The sequence below is a fragment of the Oxyura jamaicensis genome, chromosome 7 (genome assembly GCF_011077185.1).
Source record: "Oxyura jamaicensis isolate SHBP4307 breed ruddy duck chromosome 7, BPBGC_Ojam_1.0, whole genome shotgun sequence".
Lineage (NCBI taxonomy): Eukaryota > Metazoa > Chordata > Aves > Anseriformes > Anatidae > Oxyura > Oxyura jamaicensis.
The window spans coordinates 18,392,981-18,420,372 of record NC_048899.1 but is presented as its reverse complement, the minus strand read 5'-3'; the positions used below and the strand labels follow the sequence as shown (position 1 = coordinate 18,420,372).

The following is a 27,392-nucleotide window of genomic DNA, read 5'->3' as shown; positions in this document are numbered from 1 at the left end:
TTTCTCCAGATGTTTTTAACTGAAAATGAATGTTCATCCAAGGTTTCAGGTAGAAAGCTCTTTTAAAACTATTAACAGTGTGTTTGCTTACCCAGGCTTTTAAAAGAAGAGGTTCACCCGAGCTTCATAGAAATCCATTGCTCTCCACAGTCTTAAGCATATATCCCACTGAAGCTTTTCCAAAAGCCTCTAACTCCAGAGTTCAGCACATCAGCCACATCTCCAGGTTATCACTTCCACAAGCAAGAACTTCAGTACCAACATAAAATCACATGCACTGCATAAAAAGCCTGTAATTGATGTGCTATCTTCTTCAAATCCGTTTGCAACGATCAACATCCTTCCCAAGAAAAGCAAGGTGCACAAGTCAGCTTGTGCATTACCCATATGCACTTCACTGCTTCACACACTGCTTCAAACACACTGCCAAGACTTCAAATGGACTTGTCAAAGAAGCTCTTTGAGGCTGCAACTTCAGCCACCCAAAGACATTCAGCTTTTGCATTACACCAGGGAACAAGCTTCTCCTCTTGCATAAGAATAAGAATTCCAAGTTATGCCTGTTTCCACCCACACTCTTGCCCATGCAGTCAGGCTACCAGTTGCTCCACAGCCTTGCTGAATGTCCATGAGCTGACCTAAGAGGCTAGCAGATCAATGCTTTCAGATCAAGGCCCCTCAGAGGTTTTTCCAAAGCAGAACAAGCTGCTGTTGGTATCCACGTGCTCAATACCCATCATCACCGATCAAGCCTCACAGAAGACTTCCTATTTACTCAATATAGCAGTCAGACTGATGTATATCACATTCAATATCTGCTGGTGAACGGCTGCCTACTATGACATAGTTCTTAACCTGATAACCAGGATGAAGAATTCTTGCTAGAGTAACTGCACATCACTTGTCACTACTTCAGACTCTAGGAGACTGGGCTCCAAGCAGCAGCCAAAGAGGTGAAAGAAGTGCAGACCCCACTCAAATATTACCTGCACTACTGCCAAAGAGCATTAGCACTGCACAGACCTCACACTGACTTTACACCTACATAATTGAAAGCTGGCTTTGTTGGTTTTGCATTTGTAACCTGAATTTGTTATGAAGTTTTCAATTAATCACATTAACACCACAGCTGTGAATAAATACTCTTCAGGACCTTACTTTTGGACTGTGACCTACTGCTATCTTGCACTATCAAAGAAATGCAATCTGTTAAACAATCCAGGACAAAGTCCATGTAATTTTATCTACTTAAGTACAAATCCACATTTGGCAATAAGCCCTCAGCAACTACAGTTGTTCGGGTATTGTTCAGGTGTTGGTTGAATTTCATTCAAGTAATTACAGCCTCTTCCTCACTGGAATAGCAACCAGTATCACAAAGTCTCACATTTCTGAAGCCCTAACAGACAGCCGTAACCTGGCGCTTCTAATTTCATTAACAACATAGTTAAGCAGGGACACAGTCAGCCTCACCAAGGCTTGCTATGGATTAGCCAGCCTACACTAACTGTAATTTGTGTGTTCCATTAATATTCACCACCTACTTTCATTGACTGGACAACATAACACAGATCAAGTTAACCCATGTTCTGATTTGCAAGTCTTTCCACTTCCATTATATGTTTTGTCTTTCCTAGACAGAGAAGTTTATTGCTATTTCCATGTCTAGTTTTAGGCCTGGCTCCTACACGGGCCTCAGACGAGTGGAACAGAGAATCCAACACAGTACTAACTGGAAAGTGTTGCAGAGGCACAGGACAGCCCTACACAGAAGCCATACTCTTATTTCTTACACATTATTATTTCTTACACACTTTTATTATTATTACAGATGATTATATTTCTTAGATTATTTCTTACAGAAATCCACTGTTTATTTCCCTTTTCATTCCTGTCTCATTCCAACTTTAGCATGATTCTCATACATGTTCCAAGCTCAACTTATAAAGTATGGCAACGTACTTCAAGAGCCAGTTCTATAGTACATGGCATGAAAGTAAAATATGACCTTGGCTATACTTTAAGTGCTGCTACAAGTGATAAATGATTTACCTGTTTAAGTCACAAAAACGAATACAAAGACCTGGCAGAGTTTAGCCTTCTGTTTATTCACTCCTCAGATTACAAGTGCCCTAAAGATTCTTTTCCAACACAATTACTTGATGGCACACTAAATCTGACTTTAGGCTTTTTAAAAACATATACTAACTAAAAATGTGCTGATAGTCTCAGAGATTAACTGAAAATTAAGGGTTCAGATTCAGTTTTATAGTTTCTCTAGTACAACAGCCACATTAGGAAGTTGACCGATGCAGAGCTACTATTTATTTACAGTCCAACATACTGTGTTTTCATCCATTTTACAATTTTCAATTTTCTCCTAAATTACAACTATTTGGTTCACTTTTCAACAACCAACTCTGGCTGCCACATCCTATGCCTCAAAAAGCTTACTCCATTCTAGCATGGGGAATTCCTCTGTAGTAGAGGTTCCTTTACAGGAAAGCAACTAGACTACTTCTTGGTGTTTTTGGTCTGGAATGAAAAGTTCAACGGGACAAGCAAGAGACAGCAAGAACACAAAACAGGCAAGGCCTTCTTCAGCTGGGCTGTACAATTCAAGACAAACTGAGCTGTTCAGCTTAAGAGGGGGCTTCAGGGGAGACAGGATTAACAGCCACAATTCCCAGCTGTTTAAGAAGTTGACTTCTGCATTCGCTCCCTACCCGACAATGAAGTCGGGCAGCTCACCACCTTTTCTACTAGCATAGGGCTACAGATGGAGACTACACTCAAAGTTTGCCTTCAGCAATTAATCGCTCTCACTAAGCTCTTGAGTGGAGAGGGATGGCTGCAGATGGTCTTCACCCTTCCACTTCCATACAAAGGGAAAGTACCTCTTCCAAGGGAAAAAAGCTTGGGCATCTACATACCACCTATCTATAGAATGAGCTTCACTTTTCTGCTTACCATCTACTCTTCCAAGCAAGTGCAAGCACTGGTAAGAGCCTGAAACATCCTGAAGACCTTTCTGGAGAACCTCTGTCCATTTTCCTTAGCTGTTAGCATGAAGGAGGCAAGTTGAAGGGAAACTCATCATAAGGCTCTGCTGAGGGGCAGGTAGGTCAATATGGCAGCACAGCAGTTACTTCAGCACTTAAGACAGCAAAAAGGCAAGTCTTTGTGGACAGCAGGCTGGAGTTCTTTTGCACTGTTTCATTCAGACCATTATCAGAATTTCAGATTTAAAAAAAAAGACGCAGCTGGCTTACAAGCAAATAAGCAAACTCAGTTTCAAGCAACCACCTTAACATTTGTAACATCACCATCACCAACGTAATATTTATAACACAAAAAGTAGAAAGCTCTTATAGCTAAATCTTAAAATAAAGGTATCAGATTCTTACTGACCCACTTACAACCTATTAGAGTACTCCCTATTAAGTATAAGCTGAAAACATTAATTCACAGGTATAGCATCAGCACATTAGAATATTGCTTACATTTTCTTTACCACTGCTTAGAAATAAGCATCTGACATTCATAGTAATTCGTCTTTTTTGCCTTTTTGTTTTTTGTTTAATAATTATTAGTCCAATTCTGTTATTCCCAAAAGTAAATGAAAAAAATACATAACAGTCAAGTCCTAATTAGTTACAGCAGTCCAGGAATCTCCTGATATCTTGACTTTTAATATTTCACTTAGGTTGCTATAATTCAGTGCAAGTTTTTTCCACTGCACAGATAGCAGACCTAAACCAAAAGCTTTCTTCTCTGTCATAGTAACTTGTTCTTCATGCCTTTCCCAGAACTCTAATTCAATAAATCCCATACTAACTGTTCAGGGAACGCAAAGCGATCTAGTTTCTCTGCAATATTTATTACTGCAGTTACCATCTAGCAGCAGTTACAGCCATGCATGCACCTTACAAAGGCTTCAAATGTATTACCGTTTTGCTTACAACCTTCTGCGAGCTACTCGGTCACAAACAACTGGCTTTAGACATCACTCTCTCAACTGCAAAGGAGTTCTCATGGTTCACAAAACCTAATGAAATAAAAATTAGCTCCAAGTAGCAGGTAGCAGCACAGTAAGGGTGATCGCTGTCTCAGATCTGCATACATGCCCTGTATGCAGACCTGTATTCGTAGGCACCGGCTTTCTAAACAAGGTTCTGAAGGTTACAGCTTTGCACAGGAAGGCCTGCTCAGCTCCCATCGTGTTGCAGTTCAGTCTGCAGACAAGCTGCTGTCACTGGTCACCAAATCCCACCCAACCTGCCAAGTCCAGAAACAAATCCAAGCCAGGGTTCCAGTTCTGAATGAAGTCCCTCTGCCAGAAGAGGCTTCTTTTTCTGTCCAGTGGTAACACAGATGGGCATCAGACCAACTACTTTGCTAAATACTTCTAGGGAAGAGCATAGCATGTCGCTAATTTCTTTGTGCAGATAATCACTGTGAGAGATTTTAGGATCAAGCATTTGACCAGACCTAATAATGATGCCCCTAATACTAACCATCTTTCAAACACTTGGTAATACTTTACTGTTCTAGATAGAGATAAATAAATAACAACAACAACAAAAAATAGCTGTTCAGAGTCTTTCTAGGCAGCTTAAGAAAACGATCACCTTAAAGGGTGACTTCTAGGTGAAGCAGGACCCTGACAGAGGCAGCTGAGTGCAGCCACAGGCAGCAGCAGCAGCAGCAGCGCTGGCTCAGAGCACAGCATACTGCCTTACCTGCCCTCCTCACACCACCACCACGGGCACATTTAAGACAGAACGGTTTGCACTTCAGCACATGTCATTAGGAAAATGATCCATTTACAAGGCTTCCTGAAAGGAACCTGACCACTCCATTCCTGGTCCCTACACAGGCAGCCAGTTCCTCTCCAGCAGGTACTTCTCTGTCACGTACAACTTCTGTTCATTCTTCCCACAGCAAAAAGCACACCACAGAGAGGCAAGGTGAGTTTGGTGGAAAGAGAAGACAGCACACAACTACCAGAACAATCAAAATGCAGAAGCTGTTCACTCAGGAGCAGCAGAGACAAACCTATGATTGTTTTAAACACCAAGAACAATCAGCTCAGGTATAAGACTAACAACAGTGTCTGTAGCAAGTGGAGGCACAAAGCAGCTGATGACTCCAGGCTCAGGCTCTTGAAGAGCTGAGTAAATCCAAAGTACAACTTGGTGTTGATTCACAGAGCTCGCTCTTATCAATGTCACACGGATGCCAAGCAGACAGTACCTGTTTTTGTATCACTGAACTGTTCTTGACCCTTGACAGCAAAATCGTATCTTACATGCACAGCTGCACATCCACCATGGGACAGCAGCACACAGCTTCACTCTGCTAAAACACACAGTTTTGGAATGGACTCAAAAAAAATCCAATAAATAAAACGATATTGTACTCCCAGTAGCAACCCAGGTTTTTATATGCTATCAAGAAAATTAAACAGGCCTCCTGCAAAGTCGGTAAGTCCTGTAGTGACTTCAGTTATCTTCTGCTGCATCATCACTGTCACAGCTGCAATCACTGCATCCCAGAGCACACAGTCTGATGGCAGCACGAACACCAGAACTCCTCTGCTGCCTTACTTTCAGAACAGATATTTGGTCTATAAGGAGTCAGATTTGACAAGGGAAGCTAGACTGGACTCAAGTTTGACAATTTCTTATTAGTTCTGAAGAAACCTGAAAATGGTCAATATAGTTGTCATGACTTGATGTGACACCTCCAAAACCCTTCATTACCAGGATGACTAAGAAAAATGAAATATTACATCAACATGAGAAGACTTACCTAAGCTGGGCCCTTGGCTTATTTTCTCATTCAGCAACATTTCCTGGGAAGCATGTGGCAGAAATCTCTAAACACTCCATGGCCTCCCACACTAACTTGCGGCAGGCAGCAGTTCCAGAGCAGTCTGGTTTCACAGCACAAATACACAAGGTAGAAGAGGGACCAAGAGAAACGTACGTGGTACTGGATCACTCTCATACTTTGGGATAAGCAAGCATTTTCTGAAAAGCTCTGTCATTCAGAGCGTAACAACTGAAAGCTTTGGCCAACAGCTGTTCCTGTAAGCACTGCAATTATTTTAACACCCACAAATTAGCAGTTGCCCATTACGCAAAAGATGACTTACGTTATAATGTACAAAATAGTCAACAACAAACAGCAGTATTGCAAGACAACAATTTGACTTCAGAAATGTACTCAATTTATTTCATTCACGCCTAGTGCATCTTTACCAAGTTTTAGAAAACCTTCATTCTTCACTACATCATGTGTCAAGCTTGCAACAACTGCCCCTCTCACACTCCCCATCTTTTAAAGGTGCATGTTCCCAGCTCATAAATCCCTGACAATCAACTGACAATCCCTGACAGTCATCTACCAAAAAAGAATGAGTGTCAGATAGTCAGAGTTACATTAAAATGTTAAAATAATTGTCTCAGAAGTACTGAAGACAAGACTTCCTTTCCATACTATCTATAAATATTAAGGGATACTTATGGAAGCAACACACATACAAGTTTGCAGTAATTGCAACTATGTCTCTGTGTTCAGCTCAAAATCCTAAACATAGAGCAACGGTAAGTTTGTTTTATCATTTTTAGCACTTTTTAGAATGATAAATTTCTTCTTGATGAAAGAAAAATTGTGCTTAGCTGCATGACTTATATGCATTACAACTCTAGCGGTATTTTAATTTGCACATTATGCAAATGTGAGAACAATCATAAGGATGATACATATTAGCCCTTTAGCAATATAAATTGAAACCTTAGACCGTTAATTATATAAGCAACTCAGGTTCCACATGCTCACGATCAGCTGCAGATAAAGGGAACCCACATTTGTTATCTCCTTAGCAGCATCCAAGTTATTTTGGAGCCTATTGATCAGTTCCAGTGCAATGGCTTCTGTGCAGCATCCAGCTACCTGCCCCTGTTGCTTAAGAAAAACATGGTTTGGATGGAGGCCAACAACCCACTGAACAGATCCAGCAGCCCTCTGGCACCCTAACAAGCTGTCCCAAACCCACACCCCTTCTGGCAACAGCTCCGGAGCTCACCTAAGTTTTATGCAAGCTTATTCAGCTTGCTATTCCAGTATAACAATTACTCACCTGTACGCCCATCTGGTTTAGGAAGGGTAAGAACCTGTGAAAAGGAGCCGGTGGGATGGAAGGATTCTCCTCCTTTTGAGTCGTTGCTCAACTTTACTAAAGCCTTATCACATTCTTAGTATTCTTTTCAGCTAAAATTGAACTAGGAAAAGTTCAATGAAAAGTTCAGTTCAGGAAAAGTGAACTAGGAGGCACACCACCTCCGTTTGAGTTCAACCTGAATGGAAAATGCAATAATTCTAAGAAAAAGAAGCACAGAAATACAGCCCAATTACAAACTCAGCTTGCCTGAGGAACCTGAAGAGGCATTACTTTTTTTTTTTTTTTTATAAAAAAAATAAGCTTCAATTCTTTCAAAAGGCTTTGATAGTACAATAGTAACTAATAGTAATACAGGCCTCACTGGCTCAAAACATCATTTTTGTAAGGTCAGCATTCAGCTGCATGTTACAACATAGCAGCAAATACTCTACACTTTTTTCAACAAAAAGCTTCAACATCTTAAAGAGCAAACAGAGCACAAGTTAAACCAGTTTCTCTTTTTATGCAAGTCAGTTTAGCCATTGGATAAAACACATCACGTATATATATATACGCACACTAATAAAAATATAGTGTCTTTTAAATAAGTTGAGAAATCCTCTTTTCCACTTAACAAATGTTGAGCCCTTCACCCACTTTCAGCTTGTTTTCTGGATTTCTGCTGTCAAATCAAAGTTCCTAGCAGAAGGGTACCGGGAATGCTGAATGTTTCCCCGTGTGCCCAGCCCCAGCTATCCTCCACCAATCGACCTGCCCGCGAGCCCTGACCCCACAGGCACCCCACAGGTGAGCGGGTGGCCTGGCTGCAGCCCCAGCACTTGCTGCCTCCTTCCAGCTAGCAGGGAGCTTGCAGGAGGCAGCACACAGGACAAGCAGCACAGGATCGCCAGCATCTTCACAGTAAAGCTGCATGGGGCGAAAAACCATGGAGAATCAGACTTGGTCGGAGCTGCTGTTCTACAACAGCTGGAAACAGTTACTGCTTGACTCCTGCTTGGGCTAATGTTCTTCACTAAGTAGAATTGGAAATATATTTGATTATGAATCTCATTTCAAACTGTACTGGGTCTGGCTGGGATGTTAACTTTCCCTGCAGGCAGCCCATACAGTGCTGCGCTCTGCACTTGTAGCTAGAACAGCAGTGGTATCACACCAGTGTTGTGTCTGCTGCTGAGAAAGTTCACATCCCAGCCAGGAGGAGGGGGAGTGAGAGAGCGGTTGTGGTGTTCAACTGCCTAGCACGGTAAAACCACCACACAAACATATCACAATTTGTCATTAGCAAGGTACTTTATATAATCCTTCTTACAAATATTCCCTTGTCACATTTCACTTGAGTACAACATAAATAAAGCACTGTTCTTTTGCATGAGTTGTGTTTAAAAACCATAGTGCATTAACTGTAAATTCATACCTTTCCTGGAAGGCACAAATTAAACAAGTGCCATAGCCAACTTATATTAAAAAATCTTTCCTTTTAAATCAGATGCTCATTATCAAACAGTATATAAACATTGAAATACAAAAGTAACTCTTATATTTGGCATTGATACACACTGATGGAGACCAGAAGCAAAACCAGATCAGAGTCAATGCCCTTAACATATTCAAAGCAGATCAAAGGGCTGTTCCAGAATTCTTAGGAATTCTGTCAAGTTCTGTCATTTTATTTTTTACCTTGAAGTCTCCCAAGACTAGCTGCTGGTCTTTGAGTATTATGAGGATTTTGCTTCTTTATCTGCAAAAGTCAGCATCCTGCAATCACCTGAAACATTTGCTAGAGTAAAACCAACAGACACCAAAGCCTCCATATTCCAGTGGACACCTACACTTCAATGGTCTGTTTATCCTGCTTCAAGAAAAATACAAAAAAAAAGATTTATTCAAAATAGGAAATCACTAACTATCCCATACTTCAAGTATATACAGCCATCTTTCCCATTAAAATCACTTGTATAGCTACATAGGACTTTCCTACTGTCAAGCTGATATGGCTAAAAAATAAACCCTGCATTTTCTCTCCCACTCCACATTAGGATTTTGAATCTTTTTTTTTTTTTGTCAGCACCCTAGTTTCTAGTTGTTCTCCTTTCTGAGAAGACTAAGCCTAATACACTTTCCTCATACTTACATCTTATGCATCCATCTGTTTTCCCTTAAGAGTTATGAGATCTTGGATCTCATAAGGGTTTTCAAGGGATCTCAAGGGTTTTTGTGGCATCTTGTAATTTTCTCCATACACTGTACCCAGAGAAACCTTTATCTTAATCACTGTCTGGGCAATATGTTCCACTGAGGTCAATAACCATCCCCTCGTTCTGCTGACATCCCTAGATATGAACTGGCTTGTTATTGACTTAACAAGTTAATGGAGGGAAACGAGACCGATGCCGGGAGAATAAGACAGTTCATATTTGGGTTACTTACTGTCTTTCATAAAGCAATTGTTCCAGAGTTACCAGGGAAGCACAGCTCAAAATTCATCATTGTTAAAACTACAGCACTTTCTCCACACACCTGAATCAGCTTCACTCTAGTCAGGTTAAGCATTAGTGGCACGGACAGCAAGAAATGCCAACAGACTAACCCCAGCCTGTACTTAGACCCTGACTGATCCCCCACCTGCACTGAGGCCTCTACACTGGCACTAATGTTTCCGTCCAAGTTTTGTGTCAGCTCCAGTATTCAAATAAACGCACACACCTCCACGTCACATTTGCAGCCACCACGCAGATCATGGGAAACAAGCAACTTTTCTAAGGCACTGCAAATTGTGGAACAAGCTGGTTTGAGTACCTCTGATTTATTACAGCAAGTAAAATAGCATCTGGAGCCGCCTACTGATTATAATTAAATATACCTAAATAAAGATATAAGTCAGGGAGAACCCTACAGATTTATATAGCTGTGCTCATACCTGTTTGTAATGTTTTTTTGTTTTTGTTTTTTAATACCACTATTTCACTGATTCAGTTTAAAGAAAACCTAATCCCATCTGTGATTGGATCTGTTTCTCAGTACCCGACTTACCTAGCTTGTCATCACAGGACAGCAGGGTACCCAGCATTCACCCGGTACCACCCCGTAGTACGCAATAACCCCATCTGCTTAGCAGAGGACAGTTACAAGAAGTACAGAAAAATAGCTGCAGATTGTTAGATGATCCAGAAGAAATGCGTCATCGCTGGACAACACAGGTTCCTCTGGCAGCACCTTTCACTGAAGTTACAGACTCCCAGACAACATTTAGAGGGCCTTGTTTTGGTGCTGCTTCCTTCCAAGATGATATCCATATGCAAGTTACTAACAGGCAGCTGGCTCAGTCTGAGCAAGCCACCTTATTTACATAATAATTTCCAAAAAAAAAAATAAAAATCTGAGAACACCTGTAGGCTACCTGCTCCAGGCTCTTTACAAACACTGACGAAACTGATTTTTTCCATTTATCTACCAGAGCATCTGAAAGAAGGAAAAAAAATAAAAATCACACTATTGGTCTGGCCTAGTTAGCAAACCAAGGGATATATACTTGTACTTTGATTTTTATAGCATGTCACTACCTAACATCAAGCAATCCCTAAAGGGACATACTAGTACTTTTTAGGTCACCGAGGTACTTTGCTGTTGACAGTCTACATTCAAGTCCCAGCCCACCACCGGTACCTCAGTGCATTTTTCCCTCCCAGCTGACTGCCTCTTTCAGCTGTCTGTAGTTTTACTTCAGCACTTAGTGGCTTGCCCCCACAGCAAGCCTCAAATCAGGAAGCTCTGAATTCATTCACATGTCTAAATCATATTGGAATATCAAGTTCAAGGATGGATGTTTTGTCAAACTTCAGATGATCAGGAATTTTCAACTAACACAATGTATGTAGCACCTGACAGAGTACAGTCCAGCAGGAAGGAGGGTCTGCCCTGCTACCCCATTCACACAGACAGCAGCCCACACAGCTCTTAAAACTAAAGAATCGGCTGTTACAGAGCTCTCCTCAAGCAGATTTTTCCTCATTTAGATGTCCATAAGTCATCTCTTTAGCCTCCTGCATTCTAACATTAACATTTCCCCTATCAGCCCAGAAATACAAAAGCTTTCCATCGTGTATTACAGTTGAATGCTTGCCCATTAAGTAAAATATCTAATGAACACTTCCTTTACCAGTCAGACAACTGTCAGCATGCTCATAGTACCTCAACACCACTGCATGAGTAACCCCCAGTTTTATTCCTATGAAACTGGGATTTCTGCTGCACTAACTGGCATGTATGCCTGAACACAAATTCAAATGGTACATCATATCTTTTATTATCAAAAAATGCCCAATCAACTTTCATGTATTCTATTTTTACTACACAGAAAACAGTAACAGTCCAGTTGAAGAAGAAAGAAGTCGAAAAAATCTTCCAGGTTTGTTTAACTACTGTGAAGAACAAGTATGAGACTACATTAAAACCACTTCACTTTCCCTGAAACATTCCAGTGACTAAAAAAATGGGCCACACTTAGACTGAGCACTTAAAAACAGCTGGTAGCTTCTGGCTTGCTTGTATTTGTACACTGACCAGGTTTAAAAAACATGTAATGCTCCATTTTAAAAGCTTTTCTGAGATAATTTGGAGTTTGCTGGCAAGTGACTAATAAATACATGCAGTTCACATCAACTACCTCATCAATTAGCATAATAAATCAAACCAGCAATCCTCTAACTGAATCCACTCTGTTATGCAGGAAGCAAGATGTTCCAGTTAGCAAAACATTCCCTGAGAAGTACTGTCTTTTTATACATGCATAATGCCCCAAAAGAGTCATCTAGGTTTCCTGACTTCAGAAGTGCTGAAATCCTGGCTTTCAATTGCATTCAGCATTACCAAGGCAGGTGCCAGCTGTCAATGCTTGTGCCTCCACCTTGCTAGCACCAGAGGATTAACACACCTCCCTTCGCTCTTCCCACTTCTCTCCCTTCCCTCACAGGCCATGCACCTGTGCGTTCAACACATCTCTAGACTCAAGCAAGTCATGCCCTTCTGCTCAGCTCCACTGTATGCAGATAGAGCTTCGCAAGAGGAGCCCCATCCGTAAGCTAATGTACCCATTATATATCTGAACGCTATTAAATGCTGCAGTCCCACAGCAGTGAAGTCCTTTTCAGGGTTAGCTAACACAGGTTAAAATTAAAGTCTCCTTCTGCATTAGGAAAGCAATGAAACAGATGCATTACCACCAGGGTACAGGACTTGCTTTCCACAACTTGCTTCTATTTCTGCCTGCCTTCTCTTACTGAACTCCAAGCTACAGATTCATGTTGGAACAGCTGAATTGCCATAGGAAGATGATCAATGACTACGGAAGAGTTGTAAACGCAATAAGGCTCCAGCTATTGGCTTTCTTGTTATTTAGAGCATAACAGCAGCATTGTCAATTTTAACAATTTCATGTAATACAAAGCTGCTACCCATCACTGTCAACATTGTGTGCAAACAGATCAGAAGTTTCCCAGAGACCCACAGAAGTCTTTCAACTCCAACCTCAAAAAAGAACCCAAAATGAATTTTCCGGAAGGAACATATTTTGAAGGAGCACTAGGAACACTGTTATTCAGCATTATTCATGATACCAATAAAGACTTGAAAACCTGGAATTCTGCAAATGCTTACAAAACTTTGCTATAAATGCTTAAAAAAAAAAAAAAAAAAAAGAGAAAACAAACCTCTACTATACCACTGAATTTATGTTCACACAAGGAAAGGAACATCATTTTCCTTCATTGCCATTATATACTAAGTTGGTTTTTTTCCTAGCCGACAGATGTACCCTTGGCAACACAGCCAGTAATACCTTCTAGCCAGAAACAGGGACCATGCAATTAGCAACAAAACGATTAGTAACTACTTTACCAGAATTTTCACTATCAAATGCCCACATGTGTTATCATTTTCCAAGGTACTGTTGTTCTTGTTCTATTTGTAACAATGAAGCTATAGAAATGAGAGGCACATAGCCCATCTTTCTCTGAAGAACTTGAGAGCTGGCACATTGAACAGCAGTGACAACAGATCACTGTCTCACATCATGGAACTCCTGTCTCCAACTTTCAGCTACCGCTTCCTAGGCCCTAGCCTTGCTTTTTCCAAGAGCATTCCACCTTTGCCTCATCATGAAAGCACACCAATGCTACAGATGATCACGAGCACTACAAAGACCATAACAGCTTACTATGACAGAAGCATTAGTTGTCTCATCTTAACCTCATGAAGCATTCAGACACTAAAGCCTAACTCATTCATCACATTAGGCTTAAAAAGAAGAGAGAACAATATTCAAATCTAAGTAGAAAATCAACTACTCCTTCGTACATCATTTATAACTTCTAAAGGCTTGGTTTTCAGGAGATTTTGTTCCTTCCCTCCCTACAATGGATTTTGAATTCTTTTAATTGTTACGACTCTAACAACAGAAATGTGAAAACAGCAAAACCCCCATTTTAACAGCCAAAATCAGTCAGGATCATCTTCAGGGATAGTCACTCACTACCTTTTTAAAACATTTTATATCTCACTGACAGTATCAAGTCTCCAGTTAGATCCATCTACCCTTCAGGACAAGTGCTGTGAGGAGCTGAGTATCTACCCCCTGTGTCAGGATAATCCCACTGCATTAAAAATAAGCTTCCCAGAAGGCAGCCGCTTGGAGCTGATAACTCAAACATCTCTTTTGACACTTAACACGTGAATTGAACTTACAACGTGAAACTTACACACTGAATCAGTCTTGGTATCATCAGTTATGCTGCTCAAGAGGAAAGCATTGAGGGTGCAGAACAGAAGACTGCAGCTGCAGAAGTGGAAGCCATACATACCAGGTGACACACACACACCAGCCATCATCAGGCATCTAAGCTCTAGCAAATGACCCACGCCACAACTGCTTCACCGCTTGCTGTGCTACACTTGTCATTCCCTTGCCTTCCTTGCTGTCCTCACGCTCTACTATCCATCAATTCCAGTTTCTCAGTTCTTACTATATCCTTCTAAACACCCATGTATGAATCTTGTCTCTCAAATACTCTGCAAAGAAACCTAAGAAAGCCTCTTCCTTTCAATCCGGAAAGGGTTGAACACTCTTTAATGCTTTTTCCCCATTATTCTATAATCTCACCTCACAGGTGGAGAGGAAGGTAATAAAACCAAAGGCTTGATTCTTCATAGTTCAAACACATTTAAGTCCAATATTATGCAACAATGCTTTCCATACAATCCATAAAAAAAATTAACTTCTGTATCCGGTGCAGGCAGCTCAACATTTTGAAAGCAATACAGGTAATGTAGCAGGGCAAGCTTATAACCAGAAATGCTGCAGGTCACGACTGCTATAGTTGGCACCCTCTCTTCACCGAGCTGGAGTGTTAGGACAGCTGCCACAGGAGGGCTGACTAGACAACTGGATCTTTGTCTCCGTGACATTAAAATGATTATAAAGTTTCAAACCACTTTAAGTAGGTTCACTGAATGACTAATTCTGGCAGTGACACTCTAGAAAACAGGGAAAATAAGGGACCATTTGGAGATTTATTTCAACTGTGTGCTTTATCAATCCATACACAGCCTTCAACATCTCTCTCCTTTTCCCCACATCTCTGGTTTGGGTGTGTTTTCCTGAGTTTAGTTGGTATCTCTGGGGAAATTCACTGCTGGATTAAAAACAGGAAATCTTTCTTGGGTTACTGACCAAGTGAAGCCTTGCTTCTGGTTCACAATTAGTTAACTCCGATACACAAACATTTGCAAAGTTAAGTGCGATACATTTAAATGACTGCTGCCTTGGCAGCCAGTGGCATGCTTTTAGCACATTTCCCCTAGAGAACACAGTTGCTGTGATACCTAAAAGACAGGCTTCCTGGCTTTTCTTCTGAGCATGCTAAGTAGTGAAATAATAGAAATTGCACATTCTCACACTACTGGTTACAGGATGATAAAATATACTGCAATAGTGACCATCTTGCTGTGTCTTCCTGGTTCTGCTACTGAAAAACATATAATCAAAGTCATCTGGGTTGGAAAAGACATGCAAGATCACCACGCCCATCTATCAACCTGACCTAACACCTACCACCACCAAATCACATCCCTCAGTGCCACGTCCTCACCTCCCTTAAATACTGCCATGGATGGCGACTCCACAACTTCCCCAGGCAGCCCATTCCAGCACCTGACCCCATTCTTCATGAAGAACTTCTTCCTAATGCCCAACCTAAACCTCCTTGATGCAACTTGTGGCCATCGCATCATGTCCTACCACTTGTCACCTGAGACCAGGACCCCTGACCCCAGGCTCACCAGTGCTACATATAAGGTGATGATCACTTCCCTAGCCCCACTGTCCACGTTCCTTCTGATGGAGGCCAGGATGCCATTGGCCTTCTTGGACACCTGGGCACACTGCTGGCTCATGTTTAGTTGTAGCTCTGAAGTACAGATATAGTGGTATAAATTCATAGAAAAATTACTAACAGGGAGAACATCATCTGCAGCGTTAGCTTAATAGAACCTGTAAACACTACCAAATTCAAGTTAAGGAGAATTTTCCTCCAGGTTTCATATTAAATTATGTCCAATTGTTTTAATCTAGGCTATAAATGGCCCTTAAATTCCCTCAAGATGACACACAAAAAAAGATAAAAACCAATACAAGTCTGAAGCTCCTCATAAGTAAACAAATAAAAAGCCCACAGATGTATTGCAACACAGCTAAAGCTATAGACTGAATTACAGCATTCGCAAGAGTCACTTTGCGTGCCTGTATTTATTTTCTTAAGCACAGAAGGGGAAATTAGCAAGCAAAATAGTTGTCTAATCATTAGGCTTACATTCATTACCCAACTATGTAAGCAAATAAACCTACTACACAAGACACAAAAATTATACACCTCAGTCATATCAACCCTATATTTTTGTGCTTGCTTCTTCAAGTGGCTCACTGAAGCAACAGGGGGGAAAAAGAAAGCCAAGCCGCTCACTGAGTTGGAAATGCACTGTCATCTCAATACCCCTTCATCTGTGGCATTGCATAGCCTCCAAAGATGATGTTAGTCAGAACCCTGAAATAGCATTAATGAGATTCTATGTGTATAGACAGGTTAAATAATGCATCTGCTTCCATCTTCTTTTTAAAAGAGACACTAAACACTTCCAGGAAGATTTGGATCTGTCAGCTGCACCACAATGGATGCACTACAAACCAGAGAATCCAACAACACCTGCTTCTTCTTACATTTGTATTTACAAAGTGGAACTTTCTGTGAGGTCACAATTCCACGGTAGCCTGAGTAGCCACAGTGAGACATCATTACCTTATTTCTAAGGTTAGTTACAAAATTCATGCAGTATTTATAACCTTATCACAATTAAACAGAAGTACATGATAATTGCAAATAATTTGGATCAAAAGCTGTCTAGAAGACTAAAATGTTGTTGAAAAGTCATTCCATATATATAGACACAGGGAACTGAAATACTCTTGACTTTATAACATCCTTTTCAAAGAAATTTAATCTTATCACTTGAAAAACTATTCCCCACCCTCTACCCTCAGGCTGGGGAGTTCATGAACACCCTTGAACTCTCTTCCTTCACGGCATGTAAATGCTGCATTTTCCATCTCATCCTCTGCTCTCCTGTTCTCTGCCAAGTGATTGAAGACAGAGGTGAGGAAAAACAATCATCTCGGTGTTAACAAAAGCAAGTATGCATCCCTGGGAGGGATGGACTCCTTAAGAAGCTTGCTAACTGCCACAGTTCTGGGGAGTCAATCAATGATAAGAGGACGACAGGGAGAGATGGCTCCTGGTGGAGCCCACAGGAGTGGCACACCCGGTATTGTCTTAGCTCAGAAGCAGGGAGCTGGGAAAACCACAGACTGTTGGCTTTGAGCTCAAAGGAATGTTCTTTTAGTTAGGATAAGCTTCTTAGCCAGACCTTTCGCTCTGAAATATTAACAATTTTGCCACCACAGAGGCCAGTAACCAACTGTGCACCCCAGAGGTCAATACTGTCTCTGATTCCATCTAACATCTTAATAAATGCCCCAGATGACAGGGCAGAGCATACCCGCAGCACGTTTGCAGACTGTGGAGCAGCTGATGCAGCAGAGGACCATGCAGCCACCCCCAGAGGGACAGGGACAGGCTGCAGAGATGGGCTGGCAGGAGCCTGGGGGAGTCCAACCAGGAGAGGTGCAGAGTCCTGTCCCCGGGTAGGAACTCTTGAGTGAAATTGCTTCACCTCCTCCATCCCACTTCAGCTCAGACAGGGTGCCCAGCTCCACATCCCAGCTCCTCCTGAAGCTCCTCAAGGAGGAGACCCCACAGGCTCTGGGCCACAGAAGTGCTGCCTGGTGCTCAGAGGGAGCCTCCTGGGCTCCAGGCTGTGCCCGGGGCCTCTCGGCCTGGCACTGGGCACTGCTGGATGGAGCCTGGGTCTGTGCTCTGTGCCCTCCCCTCAGGTGTCTGTGGATGTGCTCTCCTCAAGCCTCCTCTTCCCCAGGCTGAGCAGCCACAGCTCTCTCAGCCTCCCCTCACAGGAGAGGTGCTCCAGGCCCTTCAGCATCTTTGTGACCCTTCATTGGGCTACCCCCAGTAGCTCCAGGTCTCTCCTGCACTGGGAAACTCAGCACTTACCAGTGCTGAGCACTTAGTTTTATTTTCTTAAAAAAATGTTAAACTTCTCCCCATATACCCTCCCCTGGTGGACTCACAGAGGACCCAGGCATCCAGGAAGGATCCAGGCACCTGAGCCAAGCTGCTCTCCCACTGGGGTACAGGCACAGCTCACCATACCAGCACCCTCAGCCTGGGTGCATGGCTCCCAGCACCATCTCCAAACAAAACCAGTCTAAGCCCTGCAGTCCCAGGAAGGCCCCAGAGCCATAGTGGGCTGCCCCCACACAGCATCTCATGAAAAACACCAAGGCTGGATTGGGGTTGGACAGGGGCGAAAGGTACACCTGGGGTTAGACATCCTTCTCGTGTGCCCAGGGGTCGGCAGCCAGCTGCAGCCTCCCAGGGAGCCTCAGCACCACAGTGAGCCCAGCGGTGCAAAGGGCTACTGAAGTCAGGGGGTGGAGGGACAGCTGCAGCATCTCCTCCTGTGTCATGGTCTCCTGCTCCAACCTGATCCCGGACCCTTTGGGGTCTTCATCCCAAGGCCCCCAGTATTCCAGCCTCCACCCCCAGGCAGCAGCCCCTGCAGGGCACTTGCACAGCCTCGCCACAGAGCTCCACAAAGAGATGTCTCTCTCCACAAAGCCATATTTAAGTCCTGGTAACACCCAATTCCCAGAAGCCGTTAAAACAAGTGAGCAACATCCCACAGTCTGTCCATATACAGCAGTCCTTGCTCAATTATGACATGGTATAAAGACAAGACAGAACACAAAAAAGAAGCTTAGCATAGTTCCCCGTCAGTACGGGTAACATGAAGCACAAGCAGTCCTTGAAGCTGGTCAAGGACAAAAACTAATATTACCGAAGACAAATCCCCTATTCTCACAGAGGTTAGGATTACCAAAAACATTTAAAGCAACGTTTTCTTTTTTCAGAAAAGGGGAACTTTATCCCCTGTAATTTTTACTGACTGTAAGAAATCATTTTCGATTTTTTCCACAAAAGCTGTGTGTATCAAAGTCATAAAGGGTAACCTTAACACAAAAAAAAACAATTGCAGAAATGATGTTTTAAAGGCACTGTAAGCAAAAGGTCACACAGTTAAGATGCAAATGAATTCTCTATTTCAGCTACTACGTTATTCTGCACTTGCGTTATCTTAAATACCAACAGTGCCATTTACCCTTTTCATTGGTAGGGACAAAACAAGTTCCCAGTTGTGATGCAGCAGAGAGTGAAGTATTCCTGAGGTTTGTGGAGAAACTCTTCATCTGCCTGGCACCGTTTCCAAATTCCACCATTCTCCAGAAAAGTATGCTTTTTTTTTTCCATTTTATACTGTAGTCTGACAGGCTGCTTTTAAGCATACCCCGTAAGTATTTGCAAATTAATGGAATACATGGTATTTTCACAGTTTTCATCACTTGCTGCAAGGTTCAACCCGCTTGCTTCACGCAGTAAAGTTTACAGCCAGAGAGCGGATACCTCACACCCTGGGTAACAGACTCATGGGATCACCTACGTTGGAAAAAACCTTCAACATCCAGTCCAGCCACCACATCAACACGGCTCCTAAGTACCTCCCAGGACAGGGATTCCACCACTGCCCCAGGCTGCCCATTGCAATGTTTGAGACCATCTCCTCACCACCTGAGGGAAGAGATGGGCACCGCCAGGCCACAGCCTCCTCTTGGTAGCTGCAAGAGCCGCGAGGCCTCCCCTTGGCCTCCTCCTCCCCAGACAAAGCAGCCCCAGCTCCCTCAGCCACCCCTCACAGCCTCGTTTCGAGGCCCTTCCCAGCATCCTCACTCAAGCATCTCCACATCTTCCTGTAGCAAGGGACCCCAAACTAAGTCCGATATTCAAGGTGCGGGCTGACTGGATTCCCTACATCTGACTGAACCACATGAATTGAATCCCTCAGAACAAACAAAACACACAAAAAAGCACATTCCTAGCATGCTCTATTGTTGCCCTCTTTCCCACAAATCTGAAACAAGATGGCCATGCTACGAAACTGTTCCCCAGACACTGCCTCAAAAAGTTTTCCTCAAAGTAAAATTCAGTGCAAGACTACAGACTCCTGCCAGACAAATTACAACATCTTAAATTTTTTATTTTGCAGACCTGAAAAGCAGAGCGAGCAAAAAGTAGCCTTGTTTTGCATGCTAAGATGTCATAATCAGCATCCAAAACCATTTTAAAGCATTTTGGCACCCATACAAAATGGGTTTGCATCATTTTTTGTTATGTTTGGAGCACCAGATTTATCACTACAAATCCCATAGACTGACCCACAGTTTAAAAAAGCACAGCAGTAAAACAGCTTGAATAGGGTGAGTAGTATTAAGGTTTCAAGATGCCACTGCCTTATGCAGTATTTGTTTCTTCAGTTTTGCTCATTTACACTTAAATATCTAAACTACACCCATCATTCCTTTGACTTATTTAAATATTACAACATACTCCCAAACTCTCCTCCCCAGTAGCTTGACTTAATTATTAGCTTGCAGGGAGATCCACAGATGCTTGATCTCCTAAGTCTGTTTCAACCAAAGGGCTAAGTAAAAGGGAAGCCCGGTATTCAGCTTTCAGAGTGGCTATAATCGTTTTCAAGTTGCAGCTTTGATACCGCTCTCAGCAAAAGCTGATTGCAGGACAGCCTTGGCAGCCTCCCATGAGCTCCCTGTATGTTATTAACAAGCGTCTACTTCACCACAACGGTTCACCCCTGCCTCTTCACAAGCAGGCGAGTTAAAGACAAATCCCATATTTTCAACAAGTAATCATAGGTTGGAAGAGACCTTCAAGGTCATCAGGTCCAACCACCAAGCTGACCCGCTGGGTCCCACCACCAAACCCCATCCCTAAGCCCGACATCCCAAAAACCTCCCGGAATGGGGACTCTGCCACCCCCAGGCAGCACCTTCCAGTGCCCAATTGCCCTGCCCATGGCAAAATCCTTCTCCACACCTAATCTAAACCTCCCCTTCTTGCTCACATCCTACCCATTGTCACTAAGAGACCCACACCTCCTCACTGCAGCCTCCCTTCCAGAACAGGGAGACAAAACAAGCTCATAGCTGGCATCCTTGTCATTTCTGTCTGTAGTCTCATATCCCACAGCAGAATTCATTTTTTTAACAGTACATTCACCCAATTTGTCTCATTGCTCAGTCTCAAGAGGTGTTAAAATACTATTGTTATCTCAACCCGAGAAGCAAGTGTAACTTCCATGAGATGGAGCCCCCAGTACCAGCACTTAAGGAGTCACAAAGCAGAGGGCTTCAAGGAAAGAAGGGCCACAGCAGGGAACAAAACACAACTGGAGACCCACAGCAATGACAGGTGCCCCTAACCTGCACTTCAAGAGCTTTCACTCAACCCTAGGTTTCTTTATTATCAAGAAATAGTATATTTAAATATGGCTGAAGAAAAAAATAAAGCAGAGCTTATTTACACCTTCCACCACGTTCCAGCACCCACTCCCCAGTGCACCAGGATCTCTGCACTGCCCTGTACATGTTATTTCTAAGTACACAGATCTCATCTCTTCTCTAAGATTGAGATGACTTCTGAAGTCCCAAAACTGAAGGGAAATAGTTAATAATAATAATTTCAAAACCCAAACTAGCATTCACAAAACAATTTTGAAATCCCTTCTTTTTTCCTTCTTCTTTAACAGAAAGATTAAAATAGAAATCACAAGATGCTCTATAGCACAGCTCTTCATAGCCGAGCACTGTTTGGTATAGCATCTGTAAGATTCAAAGCAACAACCTCCAACAACCCTCAAAAAAAAAAAAAAACAGACCACACAGATCTTCAAATCACTGTCAGGGCGCACTGAAGCCAGTATCTTAAGCGTGGTCGTTAGGCTTTGTTTTATCAGCAGAGGATTCAAGATACCTCTTGTCTTCCCCGTAGTCAGAAAAATCTGCTGAAACCCCATGTTGAAGCAGAGTGTTTTGACAGGCTTGCCACTGCATAAAAGGATAGCAAACTATTTCGGATGCTCAACGCCTGCTGCATTAGTGCCTGTTAGTAACAAGTAAAGTACATTAGCAAAAGAATTTTTATGGACTATCAGCCAAGACGACGACATCAGCACTCTTTAGTTGTTTTAAAATTATTTCATGAAGGATTAGAAATTAAATTTTCATATTGCTTCACTCCCTTTCTTTGGTTTTGCACAGTTCTTCAGATTTCATAGCAACACAGCATTAGCCTCATTCTGGACAAGAGTGTCCTGGTTTCAGTTAGGACAGTTATTTTTCCTCCTAGTAGCTGGTAGGGTGCTATGTTTTGGATTAGGATGAGAAGAGTGCTGATAACATGCTGATGTTTTAATTGCTGCAGAGCACTGCTTATACTAAGCCAAGGACTTTTCAGCTTCTCACTCTCTCCTGCCAGCGGGCAGGCTGGGGGTGCAGCAAGAGCTGGGAGGGGACAGACCCAGGACAGCTGACCCAAACTGGCCAAAGGGGTATTCCATACCATCTGACGTCATGCTGAACAATATATAGGGGTGGCTAGCCGGGGTGGGGGGGCCGGCTGCTCGGGGTTGGGCTGGGCATCGGTCAGCGGGTGGTGAGCAATTGCATTGTGCATCACTTGTTTGTACATATTATTATTATTATCATTATTATTTTCTATCTTAATAAACTGTCTTTATCTCAACTCACAGGCTTCACTTTCCCGTTTCTCTCCCCCATCCCAGAGAGGGAGGGGGGAGGGTGAGCGAACGGCTGTGTGGTGTTTAGCTGCCAGCCGGGTTAAACCACAACAAAGAGAAAAGGGAACTGATACATCCAGCTGTTACCTACCCTTACATAACCATATTCACCCCTCGAGAGCATCATGCCTTGAAAATCTCAGATGTTTCCAGCAATCTAAAGACTGCTGAAGTCTACTCATGTTTCCTTCTCTCTGTTCATAAGGACTCTACATACTTGATACCAGAAACGTTGAATGCTGATCAAGTACTGATGCCTCTACTCGTGGAACTCAGCTCACGAGCCACAGAACAGGTAACAGCCTAAGTGACAGTATCTAAAGTTGCTTGGTTACTTATGCATTTCGTAACAGAAACCATACTTCTGTTCAATTTTCAGATTTAATTCTGCAACTGTGAAATGCAAGAACCTCAAAGTAACCAGCTCTTAGCACTTTTATCCTGTGTGGAAAAACTAACAAACCAATATCACACAAATATTTTTGCAATTATCACACCAAACTCAGGACAATACAAGGAAAGAAATCTCTGAAAAAAATCAAATCAAATCAGAGCACCAATTCAGGACACAATTAGTAGTCAGCAGTTGCTCTCTTAGGATTAGATACAACTCCCGTCCTTGACTATGAAGGATCGTTGCTGCTGGAAGACCAGCTTCATTTCACATTATTGCAACAGTCATTGATCCAGCAAGTGTGCCCAGACACTCCTCTAACAGAGCTCAAAGCCTAGAAAGGAGTTTACACTGCCAATATATATTTTTTTAATAGTAGACTGAGTAAGCCAGTGACATCTGTAACGAAAAAGAAATTCTGAGAATACGTAATAGTGTAACTTTGCTGAATTAAGTCTCAAACTGTTTTAGATTCCAAGTGTGTTCTCCTCCAGATCCATAAAACCTCTCTTGAGCAAGCAGGAATTATTGGACCTGATCAAGGCGCACATGCTGGTTGGCGTTACGGTTTAAAGCAGCCTGAACTAACGAGACTACATTCTTTTCTTTAAAGGGTACGGTTTCTTTTTCCACTGGAAAAAACTATTTCAGCACAAAGTTACTTAATATTTTCTCATCTCAGCCACGTGCCAACACCACAATTCCTCACTATCAGTGAAAAAAGCTGAATACCTTGAACTCAAAAGGCTTCATATGCGTTAGGGAGTACCGTTATAACACTTAACTCCAGCTCAGTAAGGACTTCTGAGACTGCAACAGCAGCAAAACAGATGAGACTCTCCAAGTTCTTCAAACATGCAATAAGGAGTTACCACGTAAAGCTAAGAGCTAATTTCACAGAAAAATAGTCCAAGGAGGTTTACCAAAATACACGACCTGGTGCAGTTGTAATCCAGGAGTGAGGTGAATCTTTTTTGCCTTTTTTCTTTTTGCTGCTGTTACTAAAAGTTGCATATATGCAAAATTCAGGGTTACTCCAAGAGCCCTCAAAATGAAAAATGACCTAAAATAGGCACTTTTTCTAGATAAATCTTTCCCATGAATCAGATGTCCTAGTTGCATGACTCAGTGTCCAACGCAAGTTAGACAGCAAACTGTCTCCGAAAATTTTACTCATCAGCTTTGCTTTTGAAAGACATTTGCAGGCTGCTGTTTTGTTTTTTGAGCCTTTGTGAGTGACAACGGAACAGAGCTACAGTTAGGTAACAAGCCATTAATACTTGACAAGACAAACGCGAGTCACATGCTATGAAGATAACTACAGAGAACACTCCACATCCTCCTCCCACTTCTGCACAAGCTTGGCTGCATCACTAAGCATCAAGAAATATGACATTTGGAACCACATAAACATGCATTAATTACCACTAAATATATATCTTTTTTTTTCCCCCTGAAGGACATCATCTATCCCACAGAAATCCAAACACCAGCAATACTGTGAAAGGCACAGTGGTGCCTGTGTCCCCTTCCCATAACGTATATTAAGTTTCCATCTCTTCCATGAAAGAGGAGAGCAAATGGAAGGGCTCCCAGGAGGGGCGCAGAACCTGACAGCCACTCATCATCATCTCAACAAGTGACAAGTACAATAGGCAACACGCAGAAACCTCCACCGCATACTCAGTCCCCAGTTATGTCTGTTCATCAAACTGCCTTCTTCAATACGTGACAGGCGCTGCCAGGCTCCCCGGCTTGCTATGCAGGACACTAACAAGGATTATTGCCCCCTCCCCCTAAAATGTTGATGGCACCCCTGTTTAATACCATGTTGCCTGTTTGTTCAAGCTGCACAGCTCCAGTAAGATGAATCACTTAGCTTTTGAAGTCACAATCCCAGTTACTTTCTTTCTGACATATGCTTTAAGGAGGAGATAGGCCATCAAAACCCGATAGCTGTAACCAGCTGTTTCAGATGCTATACCTCATACTCTGCTCGCTTGAATCCCTTCCAAAACAGCAGCAGACTACTTCAATGGCAAAAGCACACAACACAAGGCTTTAAACGACTACGCAAAATAACTCAAAGATTTCTTCTTAAAAGACACGTTCTTTGCCAATACCGTTTGCTCTTTTTAACTCCAGTGCCAGCTAAGAAAAATATCTACAGAGTTCCCAGCACATTTTTTTCTTGTTTTGCACTCTTGAACTGCTTAGAATGCGCATCTGTAGCGCTGCTTTGAGGACAGATACATATAAACCTAAGCTTAGAAGACTTATCTCCATCTTGCTATCGAACCTGTGAGTTGTTTGTTGTTTTTTTTTTTTACACTACTGCATGTACTACCGCTCCGTGATCCAGTTGTACATCTTGTTTACTGGATACTCAACACTGAAACGGAACCCACACTTTCAATGTCTCGATCGGAGCTGTACGGAACACCAAATATCTCCCTTTCTCAAGCCCTTCCGAAGACAGGCATCGTCCTTCTCAATTACCCCGGTGCTCGCAGGATGCTGCTCTGCCTGCACGCCAGCAGCAAGCGGGCAGCAAAGCAACTTCTCGGAGCGGCACCGAGCCCCGCTACCAGCCGGGCCCCCCAAACCCCGGCCCGGATCCGGGGGCGCCCCGAGGCAGCCGGCGGGGGGCAGAGGCTCACCTTCGATGGCGATGACATGCTCGCGGATCTGGCTCTGCAGCACGGGCTCCTCCAGGCGCTCCAGCAGCTCGTAGATGGAGTAGATGTTGGGGTGCACCGACTCGAAGCGCTGGATCTCGGCCCGGATGGCTGCCGAGTTGGCCAGCTGCTGCTGGTAGTTCATGGTGCGGCCGCTCCCCTCCTCCTCGTCGTCGTCCCCGTCCCCGTCCCCTCCCCGCCCCGCCGGGCCCCCCCCGCTCCCCGGCAGCGCCTCGCCACAGAGGGACCGGGCCGGGGGGGCAGCGCCGGGGCCGCCCTCACTGCATGGCGGCGGGGCAGGGCGAGACGGCGGCCCCCTGCCAGCTGCGGACCGGCCGCCGGCCCCGCTCCCTCAGCTCCGTGGCGGCGGCCGGTCCCGCCGGCAGCCTGCGGCCGGCGCCCTCCTCTCCTCTCCCCTCAGCGCCGCGCTCACCCCCCGCCTCCCGCGCGCCCCAACGGTCCCAACGGCCGTAACGGTCCTAACGGCTCCGCGCGCGCCCCGGGACCGGGCTGCCCCCCCTCCGCCCCCCGTCTTTCTCCTCTGCCTCCTTCACGCACACGCAGGCCGTGCCCCCCTCCCCTGCGTCACACGGCCGTGCCCGCTGCGGGGCGCGCTGGGAAATGTAGTCTGCGGCATGGCGCGGCTGAGTTGGCCCCCGCCAAATGAATGCTAAGTGCGGGAACCGGCTCGGCGCTGACAAGGCGCTGACCTGAGCGATCGTGTTGTAACTGCAGTTCATGCGGAAAGGAAGGTGCGGGGAGCTGGGGGTCGGCCTCTTCTCACAGGGAACTAGTGACAGGACCAGAGGGGACGGCCTCAAGTTGCGCCAGGGGAGGTTCAGGCTGGAAATGAGGAGACATTTCTTCTCAGAGCACTCAGACATTGGGATGGGCTGCCCAGGGAGTGGTGGAGTCACCGTCCCTGGGGGTGTTCAAGGAAAGGTTGGACGTGGTGCTTGGGGACATGGTGATACTGGTGTTAGGGGGATGTTGGACTAGATGATCTTGGAGCTCTTTTCCAACCTTAATGATTCTAGGATTCTATGATTCTGTGTATGATAAAGTATGTAGAATTGCCCTGAAAACTTGATCGTGGTCCCAACAAAAGGAAGAGTGATGTTAAAAACACCGCCGTTCTCACTCAGAAACACATAGAACAGTAATAACTGCTCACTTTTTTGCTGTGAGGGTGACAGAGCACCGGGACAGGCTGCCCAGAGAGGTTGTGGAGTCGCCTTCTCTGGAGATATTCAAAACCCGCCTGGATGCCATCCTGCACAACATGCTTTAGGTGATCCTGCTCGGCAGGGGTTGGACTAGACAATCTTCAGAGGTCCCACCTCAGCCATTTGGTGATTTTGTAATAAATATCTAATCTAGTTTAAGTAAATTACAAATCACAGAACAGTTGGGGTTGGCAGGGACCTCAAAGCCCACCCAGTGCCACCCCTGCCATGGACAGGGACCCCTCAAGCAGAGCAGGCCCCATCCAGCCTGGCCTCGGGCACTGCCAGGGATGGGGCACCCACAGCTCCTCAGGGCAGCCTGGGACAGGGCCTCACTGCCCTCACTGTGAAGAATTTCTTCCATAAAACTAATCTAAACCTCCCCTCTTTTGGTTTAAAACCATTAGCCTTGTCCTGTCACCACATTCTCTGTTAAAGAAGTAAAAAATGATGTTGTGATGAAACATTGTTGTCACTAACACAAACAAGTATTATGAGGTAAAACAAGTATTATG

General features: G+C 43.8%; 1 protein-coding gene across 3 annotated transcripts in view; it reads right to left on the bottom strand.

The window, feature by feature from the left end:
- AGAP1 (ArfGAP with GTPase domain, ankyrin repeat and PH domain 1) overlaps positions 1 to 26,185 on the bottom strand; it is a 361,585-nt gene extending 335,400 nt beyond the window's left edge. For 2 of the 3 annotated variants that reach the window (XM_035331711.1, XM_035331713.1), the window contains exon 1: positions 25,634 to 26,185. In XM_035331711.1, coding sequence (XP_035187602.1) covers positions 25,634 to 25,796 — 163 coding nt within the window. In that variant the 5' untranslated portion in view covers positions 25,797 to 26,185. The remainder of the gene's footprint in view (positions 1 to 25,633) is intronic. The other variant, XM_035331712.1, reaches the window with a different exon arrangement.
- Positions 26,186 to 27,392: the final 1,207 nt, after the last annotated feature.